The 20,860-nt window shown below is 42.4% G+C and overlaps 1 protein-coding gene across 1 annotated transcript in view; it reads right to left on the bottom strand.

Annotated features, from left to right (window-relative positions):
- TCEANC2 (transcription elongation factor A N-terminal and central domain containing 2) overlaps window positions 1-20,741 on the bottom strand; it is a 34,857-nt gene extending 14,116 nt beyond the window's left edge. The window contains exons 1-3 of the mRNA XM_058552488.1: window positions 20,470-20,741; window positions 19,725-19,868; window positions 9,747-9,888 (exon numbers count right to left, since the gene is read on the bottom strand). Coding sequence (XP_058408471.1) covers window positions 9,747-9,888; window positions 19,725-19,826 — 244 coding nt within the window. The 5' untranslated portion in view covers window positions 19,827-19,868; window positions 20,470-20,741. The remainder of the gene's footprint in view (window positions 1-9,746; window positions 9,889-19,724; window positions 19,869-20,469) is intronic.
- Window positions 20,742-20,860: the final 119 nt, after the last annotated feature.

Below are 20,860 nucleotides of genomic sequence, written 5' to 3'. Positions count from 1 at the left end.
GGACTGCATACAGGGAGTGTTCAATAAAGCTCTGTTGAGATAATGTTGTTCACCTTGATACTCCCAAATCAGAAGAGCACAGGTCCTGAGAGTTGGCCAAAGGGCAGAAGGCTTTGCCTCTCAGGCCAGGGCGGTGGAATCACTGTTTTTGGCCTGTGGGGGGCAGTATACTCCACAGATCCTCCCACAGGAGCCCCATCCAGACTGGTCAGGAGGCTCTGCCAACACCAGCAAAACCATCCCAGGAAAGGTAGGGCTGTAAGGGTGCCCAGGGGGATGCAAGATTTGTTAGCAAGTGGGTGACAGCAAGAAGACTGACAGCAGGAAAGGCAGGAAAGATCTGGGGCAGGAAAAGAGAAGAGAAGGGTCTAGGGAACCTTCTAGAAAAAACACAAAATCATAAATTTTAGATCACAAAGGGAATTTCATGACAACAATTATTAGTAAGCCACTGTGCTAAATGCCTTACATACCTTAACTCATTGACTCCTCAGGATAGCCCTCTGAGGTAGGTGCTATTATGATTCTCCACTTTACAGGTAAAGAACCTGAGGAACTAAGAAGCTAAGTAACTTGTGCATGGCAAGTAAGAGGCAGGGCCAGGCTTCAAACATAGGCAGGCTGGCTCCAGAGCTCAGGGGTTAACCCTACGCCATTGTCTCTGGTGATCACACAATCCGATCTCCTCCTGATTCAGATGAAAAAAATGAGGCTCCATGACCTTTCCCCAAGGTCACAAGTTGGTCAGTAGCTACATCAAGGAAGTTAATGATCTGCAAAAAGTCATTATTTGCTCCATGAAGTTTATGTTTTAAAGCAAGCAGTGCCACCGGCTGGTCTTACGATCTAGGTCAAGTCCCCTGGGTTTAAGGGTAGGTTTAAGGGTTTCTGCCTCCCAGCACACTGTTAAGACAAATTCCCTGCAGGAAGCATTCTTTTGCTCATTTGACAAACGTTACCAAACACTAGGTATGTACCAGGCCCTGTGCTAGACCCTGGGACAGAATGTTGAGCGAGACACAGCGCTGTACTCAGGGAGCTCCAGGTAGGTCTAGGCACAGGAGAAGACACCTAAACAAAAACAAATGCATGACAGTGTTAGAGGTCCTAGGACAATATTGAAGGGGGAACCCCAGGGAGGACCGTAAGGACAGAGGAGTCAACTCAGCTGGCAGTTCTTGTCCTGAGTCATGACAATGACTCAAGGAGACAAGACTCACACATGTAGAGTGAATAATAGCAAAGAAGTTGAAAGAGCCTGGCGTAATTTGAGGGCTGTGATAGGCAAAATAATGGTCCCCAAAGATATGCATGGCCTAATTCTCAGAGCCTGTGAATACGTTACCTTATGTGGAAAAGGGACTTGGCAGATGTGATCAAGGTTAAGGACCCTGAGATGGGGAGGTTAGCCTGGATTATCTGGGTGAGCCCAATCTAATCATATGAGTTCTTAAATGTAGAAGAGACAGAAGGGTGGGCCAGAGAGACAAGGTGTGAGAAGAATCTGACCCACCATTGCTAGTTCTGAAGATGGAGGAAGGAACCACAAGCCACGGAATGTAGGTGGCTTCTAGAAACTGAAAAAGGCAAGGAAACAGATTCTCCCCTAGAGTCTCCAGAAAGGAACGTAGCCCAGCCAACACCTTGATTTTAGCTCATTGAGACCCATACCAAACTTTCGACGTACTGAACTGTAGGATAATAAATCTGTGTTGTTTTCAACCACTAATTTTGTGGCAATTTGTTATGGCATTATTCATAGAAAATGAATATAGGAGCTTATGAGTAGTTCAGGATTGCTGAAGCAATGGGAAGCTATGGGGCAACTTGAGAACAGAAGGGCATTTGAAAGGTCCTTGCCACTAACTTGTCCCATGACCTTGGGCAAGTAAAATCACACACGCATTCATTCACTCACTCACTAACTCATGTATTCATTCAACAAAAATTTTAGCTTCACATAGAAGATTATGTTTTATCTAGGTCAAGATTATGTTTTATCTGGGTTTTGAGGGACAAGTAAGAGCCTGCCAAGGACAAAGGTGCATCTTTAGGTTTCAGGAGGTGGCATAACAAGGTATAAGGACACCTCAGGGCCGGCCCCGTGGCTTAGCGGTTAAGTGCGCGCACTCTGCTACTGGCAGCCTGGGTTCGGATCCCGGGCGCACAACGACGCACTGCTTCTCTGGCCATGCTGAGGCTGCGTCCCACATACAGCAACTAGAAGGATGTGCAACTATGACATACAACTATCTACTGGGGCTTTGGGGGGAAAAAAAGGAGGAGGATTGGCAATAGATGTTAGCTCAGAGCAGGTCTTCCTCAGCAAAAAGAGGAGGATTAGCATGGATGTTAGCTCAGGGCTGATCTTCCTCAAAAAAAAAAAAAAAAAAGGACACCTCAGCTTTGTTTATTATTTGGTTTTCTGACCTGGGGCAAGTTATTTTAAACTCTCTAAGCCTCAGTTTTCACATCTGTAAAATGGAGACAATAATAACATTTACCTTACACAATTGTTATATGGATCAAATGAAGTCACAGATGTGAAAGCACTTTGTAAGTAGAGGGTTTTTTGTTGTGTTAATCAATCATAAATGAAAATGAGACATCTCTGACACCAGATCAATATGATTGACATAAAACTTTTCCCAGAATATTCACATCTATAGTATTGCAGAAGTGGAGTATGCTTGCTTACCAGCATGAGAGTGCAAGGCCTCACCTCACTGCCTCATTAGCCCTTTACTCCACACCCCCTGGCCAATGGTTTCCCTTATAATAAAGGTAACCAGTCACACGGCCCATTAAGTGCCAGGTCCAAAGGCTTTTGCCCAGCTGGCCCTCAACTTCCCAGGCCACTGAGAACAGTAAGGCCACTTACTTGCCCTGCCTCTTAAACCACTCTCCTCCTTGGCCTGCATGTCACCATACTGTCCTGGCCCTCTTCCTCTCTCTCTAACGCACTCCCTCTGCCTCGTCACTGGCTCCTCCTCCTCCTCCCACTTCCCCACCATCGATATTCTCCCAGGTTCAATCCTTCAGCTCTTCAGCTTTTCTTTTTCTCAGAGAATTCAACCACTTAAGTGATTTTAAGCAAATGCTTCCAGGCAAATGACTTCCAAATATGTATTTTTAGTCTAAATCTCTCATTTGAGCTTCAATCCTACATCCTGAACTGCCTGCTGGACATTTCCACCTAAAGAGTTTATGTCAGAGCAAAACGCTAGGGACACTGACTAAAATGGGAATATTAGGAGAAAACTCGCATTTGAGGGACACAAGAAAAGGCACTAAATTCTGACTTAAAGAGGTGAGTTTGAGCAGATGGCAGAACCCATAGAGATGGTCCAATAAAATAAAGGCACATACGGCTGGGGTCCAGGGCACAATGGCAGTCTGCTAACCAAGAAAGAACACTGCCCCAGGAGACCTGGGTTCCCATTACATCTCTGCTGCTAACTCACTACGTGGCCCTGGGTAAGTCACTTCATCCCTCTGGGTCTGAGTTTCCTTGTTTACAAATTGAGGTAGCTAAATGGATTTAAAGGTGCTATGACATTGACATTTATAAAACTCAGAAACAGATAACAAAAATTATAAGATCTCAATAGTAAGTGGACAAAGAACACAATTTACAAAAAAAGCACAAAGTGCCAATAAACACACAGAAAACAATTCATTCCATGCAGCAAATGAAAACAAGATGCTATTTTTATCTATTAGATCAGTACGATTTTTAAAAAATGGTAGGCATGTAAATTAGAACAACACTTCCAAAAATCTAAGATTCAAAAATGGTTCAAGACAGGAGATGCATACCCACGAGCTGTCTGAATTAAGGCCTCAGGCTGGAGAAGTGGACAAGCTCTCTAGCTAATTACTCTAAAGCAGCAGCAAAAGACTGAGGTCTGAGCTTTACGGAAAAGCACCCCGTTACAGGACAGGGGACAAAGACCGAAGGAACAGAGAAAGGCAAGAAACAGGAATACAGAGAGTTAGAAAGAGCCATGGAGAAAATCTTGTTTGACTTTGTCATTTTCATTCATTTGATGAATATATCCTGAGCTCCTGCTATGTGCCACACTAATACTTGAAATGCACTGGGGAATAAAATGTATTACATGGTCCTGCTGGCATAGAGTTACTGTTTAGTAAATAAAAAAATAAAGAAGTAAATAATTAAATAAGTAATTGCAAGCTCAGATAAGGTTTATGAAGGAAATAAACATTTAAAAAATAGATAAAGAATTGGCAACAAGTTCAGTGTCACTTACTTCGACAGAAAAGAGAGTAATCAATGGTCTCAAATTCACGGTTCTGGGAAGATGCGAACTGAGACAAGACTATTGGATTTGGATAGAATAAAATCACTTGTGTCCTGAGAGAGAACAGTGGCTGTGGGAGAAGCCAGCACGGGAAGGGTTTAATGAAGGAGTAGGGGGGCAGAAACGGGAGTTGTGATTATCAATCATTTTTGAAGGAATCGGGCTATAAAAGGAGGAAGAGAAACAAGCCGTCTGGAAGAGACGGCAGACAATTAAAGGGGAAGATTTGAGTGTGTCTGAAGGCAGAAAGAAAGAGCCAATGGAGAGGGTAAGGGAGGAACACAGTGAGAGGCATCTTGGCATCCTCACCTCCACGTCACTCCTTGCTAAGTCCAGTCCATTCTTTCTGATAAGGTCTCTCTACGAACCTGTCACTCAACAGGTTAGATTGTCTCCTGTTTTAAAAACCAGAACTTTCTTCAATCCCACATTCCCTTTCTGATACTGCCACCTCTCTCTTTTCTCTCAATACCAAACTTGTTGAAAGAGTTGTCTATTTTCAGTTTCATTTCCTTACCTCCTCCTCACTCCTCAAGCTTCTGTCTCTAACCTTGCCTTTGAAACTGTCCTTACCAAAATCATTAATGATCTTACTTTGCAAAATCCAATGTGCAATTTTTAGAATTAGCTTTTTTGGCCCTTTGACAACAATGGACACTGCTGACCAACCCCCTCTTTGAAACACTCCTTCCCATTCCATGACAGCATTCTCTCCTGTTTTCCTTCTCTCTGGTCACACCTTCTCAGTCTCCTTCTACGAGTCTCTTAAATATTGGTGTGTTTCAGGATTTGGGACTTGGCTCTTTGCTTTTTTTATATACTCTCCCTGGGCAAGCTTATCTATTTCCATTGCCTCGATTTCTAATTATATGCTAATGATGACTCAAGTATATATTTACAGTCTCTCCTTAGCTTCAGCCTTGTACATCCAACATGCTGTTGGACATTTCCTCTTGGATGTCCCACAGTATGTCAAACACAGTAAGTCTAAAACTGAACTTACTATTCCCCTCACCTCCAAACCTGCTAGTCCCTATCTTAATGAGTAGTATTACCATCCATCTACTTTCCCATATCAGAAATCTGGGCCTCAGCCTTCTCTCCTTCATCTTCATTCCCAACACCCAATCAATGTCTAGGTCCTTTGGATTTTACTCCATTTATATCTCTTGATTCCAAACACGTTTCTCCATCCCCATGACTACTATGCCATCCAGGCCACCTTCGTTTCTCATCCAGATGTTTTAACAGCTTCCTAACGGGGCTTCCTGCCTATAGGTTTGCTTCTCTCCAACACTTTTCCCACACGGCAAACAGATAGATTTTTCTAAAATGCAAATCTGAATGTGTCACTCCTCCATTTGAAACCCTTCAATAACAACAACTTATTATCTTTAGGATCTCAGGTTTTATGGTGGACTAAAGCTACCTTTCACTGCAATACAACTAGACTCTGGATAAAAGTCACCTCATTCCCTCCTCCAAAAAAGTAAGCAGATGTTAAGAGAAACGCTGCTTAAATACTTAGCTTTGGGCCAGTGGTGAAGTGGGAGAGCTAATCCTGGGCCTCTGATACTGAGCTAGGATCCTTGAGAGGTGTGCTAGGGTATTCCAGGTCAGAAGCGGCCCTTGACTACTGGCAGAAACAAAAAAAATAAGCTAATCCCCTCTAGAGGGAAGCTTCTCCAGTTTAGCCCCACAGAATTCCCATAGATCAAAACAAAATAGTGAGCTCACAATTAAAAATCAACAAGCACATGGAAGGCAAGCACCATGAGAGACAGCAGAAACAATAAACAACAGATTTAAAGCCCCAAAGACTACAAACATTAGAATAGTCTAGATAAAGAATACAGAAGAACTATACATTAAATGTTTAAAGAAATAAAACGCATAATCGCAAGAATACATTAATAATATTTAAAAGAGACAGATTTAGGGGAAAAAAGAAACTTGTAAAAATGTAAAACAGTTTTTGAAATAAAGAACTCAATGCGGGGCCGGCCCCGTGGCTTAGCAGTTAAGTGCGCGTGCTCTGCTACTGGCAGCCTGGGTTCGGACCCGAGCGCGCACCGACGCACCGCTTCTCCGGCCATGCTGAGGTGGCGTCCCACGTACAGCAACTAGAAGGATGTGCAACCACGACATACAACTATCTACTGGGGCTTTGGGGAAAAAAAAGGAGGAGGATTGGCAATAGATGTTAGCTCAGAGCCGGTCTTCCTTAGCAAAAAGAGGAGGATTAGCATGGATGTTAGCTCAGGGCTAATCTTCCTCACCAAAAAAAAAAAAAAAAACCTCAGTGAATAGGTTAAAAAGCAGATTAGAGTCAGATAAAGAGAGAATCAGACACTTGGAAGATATATATCTGAAGAAATTGCCCAGAATTCTGCAAGAGACAAAGAGATAATTATGACAGACAAGGTAAGAGGTATGGAAAATAAAATATCTAACATACTTCTAATTGTAGAATCCCAAAGCAAAAAGATAGAGAGACAAAAGACACGCACTCTTTGAGGGATAATGACTATAAAATTTCTACAAATGAACATTAATCTGCAGATCCAAGAAGTACAATATATCTAGATTAAATCAAAAGAAATACATGTTACAGAGCCAGTCTACAAGACAGCCCCCAATGATCCTCACTTCTTGGTATTCATAACCCTTGTGTAGTGGCCTCCCAAACTGTACCAGGGTTCATCTGTGTGAGCAATAAAATATGACAGAAGTGACAGCATATCACTTCCAAGATTAGGTTATAGGAGACACTATGGCCTCCATCTTGGTTGTTCTCTCTTGGATCACTTGTTCTGGGGAAAGTAAGCTGCCACATCATGAGCAGCTGTAAGGAGAAGTCCTCACAATGAGAAACTGAGGCAATCCCATGAGTGAGCCATTTTGAGCAGATCCTCAAGCCCTGGTCAAGCTTTCAGATGACTGCAGCCCCAGCCAACAGTTTGACTGCAACTTCTTAAGAGACCGTGAGCCAGAAGCAGACCCCAGAGTCCTGACCCTCAGAAACACTGTATGAGACAACAAATACTTAAGCTGCTAAATTTTAGGGTAATTTTTACACAGGGATAGATAACTAATACACATGCTAAGACCAGTTTTCTTTTCTTGCTGAGGAAGATTCGCCCTGAGCTAACACCTGTGCAATCTTCCTCTATTTTGTATATGGGTTGCCGCCACAGCATGGCCACTGCTGACTGGCGTAGGTCTGTGCCCAGGAAACAAACCTGGGCTGCCAAAGTGGAATGCACCAAACTTAACCACTAGGCCATGGGGCCAGCCCCAAGACCAAACAGTTTTGAACGACTCACAAGAAGTCTTCTCCATCTGGTCCAGACTGTCTCTCCAGCCTCACTTCTTGCTACACTCTTTCCACCTTATTACATTTCAAACACACCAAACTTTTAGTTTCTGGAATGCATCATGTTCTCTCCCACCTCCAGCCCTCTGTACAGCTCCCATGATGCACCCCCTGCCTGACACATTCAACACCTTCTCCTCTCCTCCCAGTGCATATACTCCTTTGGCTAACTTCCCCCCTTCATTAGAGCACTCATCACCTTATATGATAAAGTCTTGTTAAACTGTATGTCCTTCCATTAGACTGCGGGCTCCAAAAAGGCAGAGACAATATCTGTCTCCTTCATTATTATGCCAGCACAGTTCCTAGCACAAAGAAGGTACTCAGTAAATATTTGTCCCTTACAGCCCATAGGATAGGGACAGGCAGGAGGCTAAAGGTGGAAGAATGTAAACATTCTCAGGAATGATCCAAATGAATCTTCAGCCTAGCAACTGACATAACTACAAAGGAACCAAGAAACCCCTAGATTCCACACAACCTCAGGTTTAGGGAAGGCTTGGGGTAGGGTCAAGACTCAAAAGCTGGAAGGGTTCCAGCTCCTCCTAAGTCAAGCCCCCTTGCTGTGGTTTCCTTATGATCCTTGAATTGAAATCTACAAACATCGGACACACCCATTCTTGAAAGCATACTTACAATTGTACTCAAAGGACAAATAGAAATGATTTTTTAAAAAATTATCATCGGTTCTGTATTTGCAGGACAATTCCAGCCTATTATGTTGATATTTAAGATCTGATCATAAATAGTATTTGCAGTGTGCACCTAAATATGAACATATACATACAGATATGTACAGATATACATCTCATAAAATATTAATCACTAGTACCCTCTACTGGTGGAAATACCTTACAGGCTCATATGTATGGTCTTATTGCCCTCTAGTGACCACCACCTATAAAGAGAAAAATCCAGCAGCAGATGGGAGAATCTCCTTGGCTATAATGATAGGGTTTTATGTTCTTTAAGCATCCAATTTTCTCAGATTCTGGTTTATATTACAGGGGTGCAACTCTCAAGACTCTTGGGGGGCCCTCTGGGGGATTTCACACAGCTCTTGCCAGCTGTTAGCGCCAGTCTGAAGCTGCTTCCTCTCCTGCTTCTCATGAACAAGAGGTCAAGGGGAGGCCGAGAAGGCAATGGCTGCACTAGTGAGGGCAAGAACAGCAGCTGTGAACGACTACCCTGGACTCCCCAGGGAGCTGGGAGCAGCTTGAGGAACACATGTTGGCCCTCCCTCGCATATTATTCACAGTTGTGTACTGTACTAAAATGGCAATTCAACGTAGTCCCTGACTTACCTTTTAAATATGCTATAATAAATGATGCAGCAGCAAATGTTGCTATCACTTTGTTTTTATAAACCACGCTTTGCAAGTCATTTCTACTAGGGACAGAAAAGCCAAGTCTTTTTCAAGATTTAACTGAAATGTCGCCTCTTCTATAAAGCCTTTTCTGAATTCCGCAGAGGTAAGTGCCTGGTCCGTCCTTTGTGCCAGCATATTCCTTGCAGAGATCAGAATGATACCCAGGACATTATTTATATGTTTTTATTTATAACCTATAAAATTTTAACTGCTCCCAGTTGCCTACATGCCCGTGTCTTCACCAAACCCTAAGTTCCTTGAGGTCACAAACCAAGTCTTATTCATTTTTGCACACTCAACATCAAGCACACTCAAAATGTTACCCCTAGATCACTGCCGGTTACCAGTCCATGAGGTAAGTACAGAAACCGGAGTAAGTGTTTAGAAACTTTTATAGCAATTTGACAGAGTAATTCTCTATCTGTTGAATCTAATAAAAAAAAGTGGGGCTTATATTTTATATATTTTAATTTCATTTTTCTGGTAATTTTTATTATATATTATGGAAGTATTGGTCAGCAACAAATGGAGAATTTTTTTAAACAATGGTCCTTCACCACAGGTAGTTTGAGAAGCACTGATATGACAGATAACTTAATGTTTGAGGGAGGGAGGAAAGGAAGAAGGAAAGAGACAAAATATAAGCACTTTCCATAAAACTCAGAAGCAACATACCTATCCTTGTTGATTTTAACACTTCCCTGGAGGGGATTTTCTTCTTTAATTCTCGTAAGGCTTCCACTAAATTCTCTTTGGTTTGATCAGGAAGCTCCAACATAGTTTTCCATCTTTTTATGTCTTCTATAACCACAACTCTCTGGGAAAAACAAAAGTCATTTGGAAAATGGAACATTTTCATTAGAAAGACATCTGCCTTCACCTGAGCTAATGGGGCTCCTATTGACATATGAATTATTGATTACGGCCTGAACCAAGCACCGTTTGTGTGATAGCCCCAAATGATGGGTAATTGCTTAAAAGCAGGTCCTGCTCACTGCAAATCAGAAGCGAGTTACCTCTATTAGGAAAAGTGCAAGTTTTAATCTTACCATGTCAGACACCACCGGGCACTTAACAGTGAGAGGAAACAAGGATGACAAGAGAAGAAAAACGATACTGAGGTGAATCAACCCCATAGCTCACTCAAGTGTTTTAATTCACAGGCGAGGACAGAGAGCAGAGAAGTCATAAAGACATATTTATTTCAACAATAAAAGGCACACTTCAACAGCTTCCCAATTCCTAGATGATAAAACTCAAACTGTCTCGTTTGAAGAATTTTTTTAAAATTCAAACACATAAAAAGGTACAAAGTAACTCACTGTTCATAATGAAAAGAAGTTAACATTTTGCCATTTCACATAAAATAACAAAACACTGTAAAGTTTAAGTCACCTTACACCCTTCACCAAACTCATTCCTCTCCCATTCCTAGAAGAAATTACTATCTTAAAGTTGATATGCATCTTTCCATTAAGGTAAAATATTAACAATTAAGGAACCTGGGTGAAGGAAATAGAGAAGTTCTTTGTACTGTGTTGCAACTTTTCTGTAGTTTTGAAATTATTTCAACTAAGAATTTTAAAAAAAGGTAAACTGGGAGGCAAAATAATAAAGTTGCTTTTATAATTACAAAAAAATCTTGTCTTGGATGATTATTACCCTGGGGAGGTGGGCCCAGTTAGGGACTGAAAGGGGGCACAGGAGGCTTCTGGGATTCTGGTAATGTTCTGTTTCTTGATACACATACTGGTGACACAGGTGTGTTCACTTCATGGAAATCTGTCATGATATACACTCATCATTTGTCCACTTTCTATACGCATGGGATAGTTCAATAAAAAGTAACCAAAAAAAAAAAGTCTCAACCTCCGCCCCTGGCTGGGGTCTGCTTCCAGGCTAGCAGCCCATGATGGGAGGAGGGGATGGATGTCTGACTCCTCTATTTTCCCATCTTTGCTTCTCCTCCTCCCCCATCTGCTTGTTTGCTTTGGTCCCTGACCCTGCCAGGTCAGAAGCTGGGAAAAGAAGGCAAGGTAGGGACAGGAAAAGCCTTACCTTCTGTTGTGATACTATGCTAATCAGGTTCTAGTGCTCTCTAGACTTGGCAGATATGTAAAGCCAACTCCTTTTCTCTCATGAGGTGCTTTTGTGGTTCCTTAGAGAGCTCCCATTGTTGAGATCTCACCTGCAGTTCCCAGGACGTGGGCAATGCCTCTTCCAGCTGCTTACAACTCCACCCTAAGGCCCCGGTTTTTGGCAACCCAGTTCACACAGACTCTCTCTGTAGGGGTCCCATTACCCTTCCAAGCACCCTTGTGAACCTAGCCCCTTTAATTCAACTCCAGGCCAGCCAGTATTTTCTCCGCTATGCCCACATCTCTGCCCTGAAAACTTCTGAAGGTAACTGCCTTCCCAACGCAGCCACTTCTCCTTCTGGCATTAGTCGGCCACTCTTCATGTTTTTAGACTTTCCCAGGCACGAGTCTGGTCTCTGTGTCCACCAACTCCAGGAACTGAGGTCAAGTTGTCCAAGTGAAAACACTATAGCCCTCCTACTTTATCCAAAGGACTTCTTTCTCCTCTGTTCCTTTAACTACAACCTTCTTCACAGCCTAAGGTAGTAACGGGTTCAGGATTCCACTATTGGTCTTCATGTACTGCCTTCACAAGTTCTGATAGATGGTCTAGAATCTCATTTGGGAGCACCATTTGGTAACTATTCCTTTGTTCCTAGCCTTTAGAGGCCTTAGCCAAAATTGAGACAAAGTCTTTTTTTATGATCTGTTACAATATAAAATAGTATTATTGAAGTTAAATGGTATGAAAAATAAATAAATGAAGCCAGGTAAGGGGATATTTTCAATTGGAAGAAGTTGTAAAGTGTAAATATCATATAATTCTGCAACTTGCTTTTTTCACTCATATTTCCTTGATTTATTCATACTGATATGTACAAACCCGTTGATCCACTTTAATAGTATTGGATAGTATTCCATTATTTTTATATACAGATGTCTTAGAATTTTAAAATCGATTCCCTTAATGGATATTTAGGGTTCCCCCACCCCAATATTTTTCCTGTTATAAACATTGCTTTGATGAACTCCTGCCTATGACATGTTCATATACTGTCTTCCATCCCTTTACTTTCAACTTTTCTGGGTCATCATGCTTTAAATAGCCCATGGCTGCTTTATTTTGCACCCCCTCTCCCATTCAATCTGAGAATTTCTATCTTTTAACAAGCATGTTTAATCCATTTTCATTTATTATGATTATTAATATAACTGGACATACTTTCTCTTTGCTTCTTTTTATTCTCCTTTCTTAACTTCTGTTAAACAGCCTGAGTTTTCTTTAGTCTTGTTTTTTCTTTATGGTGTGGAAGTCATACATTCTATTTCTATCACTTTAGTGTTCACTCTGACAATTTTTAAGATGTATGCTCAATGAAATCTAGACCACTCTCCTCCTCACAAGCCTCTACTTCAGAAACCCCTATTAGAAATACACACGGCTTCCCTGTCCATCCTTCATGTCCCTTAACTGTTCTTTCATATTTCTTTCTATTTCTCTGTGACGCATTCTAAGTGATTCCTCACATCTAGCTTCCAATTCACTATTTCTCTCTGTAGCTATGGCTTGTCTACTTTTAACCTGTTCCATGTGTTTCTGTGTCACCAAATATATTTTCTCATTGGACAAGTTCTGTTTTTTTCCCCTCTAAATCTGCCCATTTTCTTTTCATACTATCCTGTTCTTTTCTTATAGTTTCTATTCCTGCTTTATCTCTGTGAAGATTTTAAATAAGATCTCTTTCAGAATGTTCTCTTATCTCTACTTTTTGGGGTAGAAAAACTATTACTTATATCTATCTGCTCATTCTCCCTCCTGGTAATTTATCTTTTTGTAGAATTTGTAATTTTTGACCAGGAGTTCATCTTTAATGGAGACTGTTGTCCACAAGAGTCCTGTGTGCCGTAAGTTGTGAGGTGTCTTAACAGGCAAATCTCACATGTGCCCTTGCCAAAGTCTCTGGATTTCCCTGGTTCTGGCCCAGTGTTTACGTCAATTTTTTTTAGCTTTGCAGACAGTGTGAATTTAAACTATATATATGTATATCTCATAGTAATAAATGTGGGGTTCTAATTTATTATAGTCAACTCTTTTTCCATCCAAAACCCTGAGAAAATTACAATCTTCACGCTGTTTCCTTGGACTAGTGGATGGAATTTTTTTACTTCCTTTTTCATAAACATGGTATCCCTGTTTTGGCTCGCAGCTCCATGTAGGAGTTATTAGCCAGGCCTTATCTGCAGTCCCCATATTGGCCCTAAAACCCCAAACCTTACTAAGCACTATATCTGGTCTCCAGAGAACTACTCCACCTCAGCTCCTATTTACAGCTGTGGGTTAGGATTTGCTCTCTCACCCTGGTACCTGAAGATTTCTCTTTCTTGCTTGCAAGCTCAGCTCTGTATTGGAGACTTTTTATCCATGGTTGAATGCGGTTAGGGGCTCACATCAGATCACTCCAGCATATGGAACTACAGAAGCCCAAACTCTTCAGCATGGCATAAAAGGCCTTACATGACTTGGCTCCTGACACCCTTTTCAGCCTCATCATTTGCTCCAGATACACCGAACTATTTGAAGCTGCCTAAATGTATCACAGTACTTCCCACCCTCTGCCTGAGATGCTCTTTCTTTGCCACAACCACGTGATAAACACTTATTTATTTTTTAAGACTCTCTTCAAGCACCTCCTCCTCTATGAAGCCTTTCTTGCCTCTCTCCTACCACATTTGACCATACTCCCTTTAGGGTCGCCCTGTCATCTATATAGACTTCTACTACCGCATCTGTACTTTCTGCGTATACTTATCTACAAGGCTGTCTTCCCACTAGACTATGAGCAACTTGAGGGCCAGAACAATTTCTCATTTGTCTCTCTATCCTCAGTGCACAGTAGGTGTAATTGAGCAAAGCTATTTCTATCCTCAAGGACTAAGTACAGTTCAGTTTTCAGATCTGAAATTTGAGAGCGGAAATAGAAAAATATAGCAGTCGGTTCCAGAGCAGAATAATTCCATGTACATCAAAGAATGTTTCCTTATATCTGTCCAAATATGGGCCCCAAAACAGATATTTCAAGTTCTCATCTGAATTATTTAGAGGAACAAAGGAAGTGGACACGAAATATCAATGGGGAAGCAACAATGAGTAGTGGAACAGTTATCTCCACAAAGAAGACGTGCTCTCCAGTATACCATCTGGTCTTACAGTTGTGGATGGCTGAAATATCAAGTTTGACAAAACCAATTAGGGAAAATTATTCACTCATAAGCAATAACGTGGGTACCATTCCACTGGTGGTGGCAAAGGATAAGATATTTGCTAGTCAATCCTACAAAGGGAGGAAAGGTTTATAGAGCATTCTAAAGTGCTGAAACTAAAAGAATTAACATATTCTAGAATCTTTTAATAAAAAAAATCTCCTATTGCAACCAACAGAAGATATCATTTTCCCTCAAGGGAATAAGAAGAGATTAACCAAATTAACCTTTACCTTTCAAATGTACACTACATGAGCTCTATTGAGTATCACTTTTACTGAATGTGATAAGGCTAAGGCAAAATTACTTGTAATATACCGATAACAGAGGTACAATGGTCCTAATATTCCAAGATTTTTATATCTGCTCTGCTTAACATTCAGAAACCTCCACTTTCTCAGTCCACCCTGTAGGGGGCAGACTGTAGAACTAGACTGTTTAGTTCAAATCCCAGCTCTGCCATTTACAGCTGCATGACTTTGGGCAAGCTACTTAATCTCTCTGTGCCTTCGATACTTCATTGTAAAATATAAATGATAAAAGTATCCAGTTCACAGAGCTACTAGAATTTAAAGGATTTAATATATATAAAGCCATTAGCACAATTCCTGGCATAGAAATGGGCTCCATAAATGTTAGTAGCAATCATATTATTACTATCATCATCACCAGCCTCATTCTCAGCTCTAGTTTTACTATACAAGCCTCTCCTTTTCCACATACGAAAAGAGGGAACTATTTATCAGTTTTTACTACATGCCAGGCACGATGCTCAGTCCTTTCAATGTACATTTATTTATTTAGTCGTCGTAACAACCCTGCAGGTTAGATATTGTTATTTTTAATGTTACTGATGAGGAAATGGAGCCTTGAACATTCAGCAGATTCTTGGCATTAAAACGTGATGCTGGCGTTTGGGAACAAGTCACTTGGCAGAGAGTGGACCTAGCTAACTCTAGGATTCACATTCAACTTAACACTTTTTTTTTTTTTTTTAATAATTTTATTTATTTATTTTCCCCCCAAAGCCCCAGTAGATAGCTGTATGTCATAGTTGCACATCCTTCTAGTTGCTGTATGTGAGACACGGCCTCAGCATGGCCGGAGAAGCAGTGTGTCGGTGCACGCCCGGGATCTGAACCGGGGCCGCCAGCAGCTGAGAGCGCGCACTTAACCGCTAAGCCACGGGGCCGGCCCTCAACTTAACTCATTTTTAACTTGTCATTGTGTACACATGAAAGTCAGCATGTGTGCATACATAAAGGAAAGAGAACAGTGAGCACCACTTATTGACAGAGTGCATGTCACTACTTCCTTCTATCTAGCCAAATCTTTCCATCCCTTTAAGGTGCTCTGCCCACTAAAACAGATGCTGAGCTCTCTCTTCTCTTAACTCTTAACCCGTATTGTCCAAATAACAATTTTGTAAGGGATCACATACGATTTTGTATCATTACTTATTAATTTCTTACAATACGATCCTCTAATAAGAAGTCCCATGAGGGCTCACACTTTGATCTTAAATTTCTCTCATGTTCCCTAGAGTATCTAGCATTGTGTTGGGCATAAAGTTGTTTCACAATAATATTTGTAGGAAAGTTTACTATCCAGACCCTGCAAGGGCATCCCAAATAAGGATGATTATTGTTTATCCAATAAATGCTTACTTATCATGTAGCAGGCACTGTGTTAGGTCTAGGAGCAGAATCAGAACATAATGAGATATAGCAGTCCCAGTCCTCAGAAGTTGATAACAGACTGGGGAAAACTACAGGTAATCAGATAATTCCAGTACAATAAGGTAAGTGCCATGACAGATATCTGAACCAAGTGCTGAGAGTACTGAAGAAGAAAGGACTAACTCCCCTTAAAGGACCCAGAAACCAGTGCAACACTCACTTATTTAACAAATATTTATTGACCACTTAATATGTGCCAGGCACTGTGATAGGTTCACGGATACAGAGGTAAATAAAATACCCAAGGTCCCTGTACTCATGAAACTTATAATCTAAGATTCACAGGGAAAGTCGCACTTGAGTGGGTTGACAAATGAGTAGGAATTCACTCTGTAAAGAGAAGGGAAAGGCTTTCCAGAAAAAGGGACCAGCATCAAGTCAAAGCCCTGGAGACATGAAAGAGGAGAGCTTATAAAGAGAACAGCAAGAAATGGGGTGTGGCTGGAATGACTCCTGTGAATGGGGAGCTACAAAGGATGAGATGAGAAGGCTCATTGGGACAGAACAGGAAGGGTTTCCTATGCCATGCCAAGGCTTCTGGAGTTTTAGTTCATTTGGTCATTCAGAAAAATGTAGTGCGACCTTCTATATGGCAAGCTCTGCGCCAGGTACTGGGGACACGAAATCAGTAAGACAAAGTCTTTCAAGAAGCTCAGAGTATATAGCAGGGCACAGGCATGTGAAGAAACACTTAGAATACAGCACAGTAAGAGCAATGACAGGGGCATGTTTAAGATACAGAGACAGCTTAGAGAAGGCAGTGATTAGATTGACTTCATATCTGGGGCACAGAAGGGTGGTCAGGAAAGGCCTCATGGTAGAGGAGACTCCTGAACTAGGTCATGGGGGACAAGTAGGATTTCATAAAGCAGATGATAATAGCAAATTGCATAGGACTTAGTATGTGCCACACTCTGTTCCAAGCACTTTACATACATTAACTCACTCAAATTTCATAACTACCTTGGCATTATTATCTTATTTTCCTCAAGGGAATTATCTATTATCAAAATAGATATCATTATTAATCCTATTTTATAAATGAGGAAAGACACAGAGAGGCTAAATAACTTGTCCAAGGTCACACAGGTAGTAAGCAGCAGAGCTGGCATTTTAACACAGTTTGGTTCCAGAGTCTGTGTTCTTCTTCTTCTTCTTTTTCTTCTTCTTTTTTTTTTTTGGTGAGGAAGATTGGCCCTTAGCTAATATCCGTTGCCAATCTTCCTCTATTTTGTTTGTGGGACGCCACCACAGCATGGCTTGATGAGTAGTGTGTAGGTCCGCACCCAGGATCCGAACCTGTGAACGCCAGGCCACTGAAGCGGAGCGTGTGAACTTAACCACTATGCCACTGGGCTGGCCCCCCAGAGTCTGTGTTCTTAATTACTACTTGCCTCCAAGACAAGAAAGGAAGGCCATTCCAGCTAACAGGACAGCATACACAAAGATACGGAGGTATGAAAGAGCACAGCCCCTCTGGGAAATTGTGAGTGGTTGACATCGGATGGAATGTAAATAATTAGATCAGCAGGGAATGAAGCAAGCAGGTGCCAGGTCACGGAGGGCCTTGGGTGCCACGTAAAGAAATGTCTTCATCGATAGGTAATGAGAAACCACTCAAGGATTGGGCAGGAAGGTGACTTGAGTAGATTTTCTATTTTTCAAAGACATATTTCTCTGGATTAAGTGCGGAGGGGAGAATGATAGGGATGCCAAGGGCAGGGAGACAAATTAACAGACCATTGTACTGCTCTAGGTGAGAAATAACAAGATTTTGAATTTAAAGTGGGAGATGTAATGGCAAGAAGGATTCTTAGGAGGCAGAATTGAAAAACGGATATAAAAGAGACAAGAGTTAAGGATGGTTTCTGAGTTTCTAGTTCCAGTTACTTAGTATGTGAATATAAAAATAAATATAGGAGAATAAAGAGCAGGTTTGGAAGAAAAGCTAACGCATTTAAGGGAAATGCTAGTCCATATACCTATTGTTTATTCTGATTCTGTTATTTTCACATGATTTATTCGCATCATCACACACAGTGATTCTCAACTGGGGCACAAGTGGGGATGCAGAGGAGAGAAGGGGTAGGTGGAAGTGTATTAGAATCCGGGTGTTTGCATGTAAGTGTACAAGCAGTTCAACTACTACCCTCCTCTTCTTCCTCTAGACAGTCTGATATCACAATCCTGCCCACTCCCTTCCCTCAGTGAGAATCACTGCTACATACAGTTATCCATGAATACTCTGCCAAAATAGAGACAGTTGAAAAACTTGAATGTGTCCCATGAAGGCACAGAACTGCAAAACTAGGAGAGATTTTAAAGATCGTCTAGTCTCAACCAAGGGCTGCTTGGAAATATGCGAGGGCATTTTGGGTTATCACAATGGGAGGTGTTACTGGCATCTAGTATCTGAGGGCCAGGGATGCCAAACTTACTTTGACTCACAGGACAGCTCCAAATAATAAAGAATTAACTTGTCCCAAATGACAGTGGCACTCCTTTGAAGAAACAGATATACATTGTTAAACCCCCACATTCTATAGATGAGGACAAACTGAGGTCCCAGAGAAGGAAATGACTTGGTAAAGATCACCCAACTGCGTGGTAGGGCCTAGAACCCAGGGCTTCTGTTTATACTCCCCTTCACTGCGTTCTGACCTGGGTCTGGTGAGCCTGTGGGACACCTAGGAGAGGAGTCCAACTGAGTATAGAAGTACTCAGAAGGCCACCTTGCTATCACAGTCCTTTGCACATTTTCTCTAGCCCCAGATCCCACTCTCACCTCAGAGATGTAGGCTGGAGGTGCAAGTTTGGCAGGTGTCAGCACGCAAAGCCTTAAGATGAATACCATCACCCTGGCCAAATACATAAAACGTGACAAAACTCTGGGGAGCACAAACATTAGGAGTCTAGTGGAGGCAGAGGAACAAATAAAGAAAACCAAAAAGAAAAAGTCAGAAATGGAAGAGAGGTTCAAGAAAACAAAGGGAACTAACTATAAGCAGTTTTTTGTTTTTAGTGAAATAATAATTACTTCACCATTCATTGGGTACCTACGTTCACTGCTTCATTGTTGTTGTCTATCCTGTCTCTATTCCTTGCTAACAGAAATCAAAACCAGACTGAGCTGGAGGCTGCAAAGAGTCCACTAACACAGCCTCCTTCCCAGGCTCAGCTGTAGCGTGGAGGCCATGTGATACAGTTCTGGTCAATAAGATAGAGAGGACAATATCACCCAGATTTACTGAGTTTGTACAGGGTACATAGAATCATATTTGGTACTTTAACATTCCTAACAGACAAGAAAACTTTGCAAAAGAATAACGAAGGGGGCTTGTCCTACCAGCTAGCAAAACATACCATAAAGCCAAAGTAATTAAAAGAGTGTAGCAGAGATGTGAGAATTGAAGTCTGTACAGGGTCTCGGGGAAAGGAATCAGGAGTGTCAGGAACACTCTGGGGAGGAGGTACAGCAAGAAATAACTCATAGGTGTTCCACAGTAGAATTCCTCCAGACCGTCTTGCTCCCACGGTCCTTTGCACACTTCCTCTGGTCCCAGAACCCCTCTCACCTTCAGAGATTCAATCGTGGCCTGCTTGTAAATCTTTCCTCCACGATCTTTCTTCTGAGGACTATTCTGGCTTCTAGGCGTTCGAATGACGAATTTATCCATTGCTAGGGGACTTCAACTACCTTCACGGGCGTGCCGCGTGTCCTGCTCAAGAAAGAGGGCAGATTCGAAAACTTCATCAAAACTGCTGTGATGTGTGTCCCCTACAGTGACGCAGTTGGGTTCTATACACCCTGGAAGCATTCCTGAATTATCAGGACTCTTGAGTGGAATTTACAGGAAGAGGTCTTGAAACAGAAACATCTCAGAACGGAAACTGCATACAACGATCGGTCTACTTCCTGAGTTATGTAGTACCTAGCTTCCACAAGTGCGACCCGTGGAATGGATTCCAGTACTGGGCCAGGCGTTGAACCTGGTGACTTCTGAGGCCTCTGCCAATTTAGGTTGGGTTGTGGCAGGGTTAGGGTTCCACTGGGTTCAAAGAAGCTCTCTTAACAACTAGCCCGCCACAGCCACAATCCCAAGGGTTCCTCTGTAACCGGCAACCAACAGCCACCTCCAGATCTCAGCAGGTCCTCACAACAAGCAGCCACCTCCAAAAACAACTGCTCGTGGTCAGAGGACCCTAACAACGACTGTCGTGCTCTGGATCCCCCAGCAAAGGAAAGCACTATCCTCCTCTGCCCTCAGCACTCAGGAGCCCAGCAGGGGGAACCTAACAACAGTCTGACGTGAGACCCACCGAGAAAAGCAGCCCTGGCAGCAGCTGGGCCCCTCCAGAGCGCAGCCTCAGAAGCCCCCAAGGCCGGACCGCGGGGTCAAAATTAACGGTCGGTCTTTCCAGGGCGGTAGTTTCTCGGAAGAGGCTCCGCCCGCTCGAAGAGTACCTCAGGGACCCAGCAAACCACATTCCCCAGAATGCACTGCGAAGAGAGCCGGTGAGGGCGCGCCCAGGGCGGCTGTAGTTCTCCGAGACCAGCTTTCCCGACTGCACCGTGCGCCTCCCGCCGCGGAGAACTACATGCCCCAGCGTACCCCGCGGAGGGAAGGAGTCAGAGGTGCCGGTTCGCGCTAATACTCGCGATGGTTGTATCCACCTCCTCTCCCCAACCTAGGAGAAGTTCGTAGATCCA

The sequence above is a fragment of the Diceros bicornis genome, chromosome 13 (assembly GCF_020826845.1).
Source record: "Diceros bicornis minor isolate mBicDic1 chromosome 13, mDicBic1.mat.cur, whole genome shotgun sequence".
Lineage (NCBI taxonomy): Eukaryota > Metazoa > Chordata > Mammalia > Perissodactyla > Rhinocerotidae > Diceros > Diceros bicornis.
This window is presented reverse-complemented; position numbering and strand designations above follow the sequence as displayed.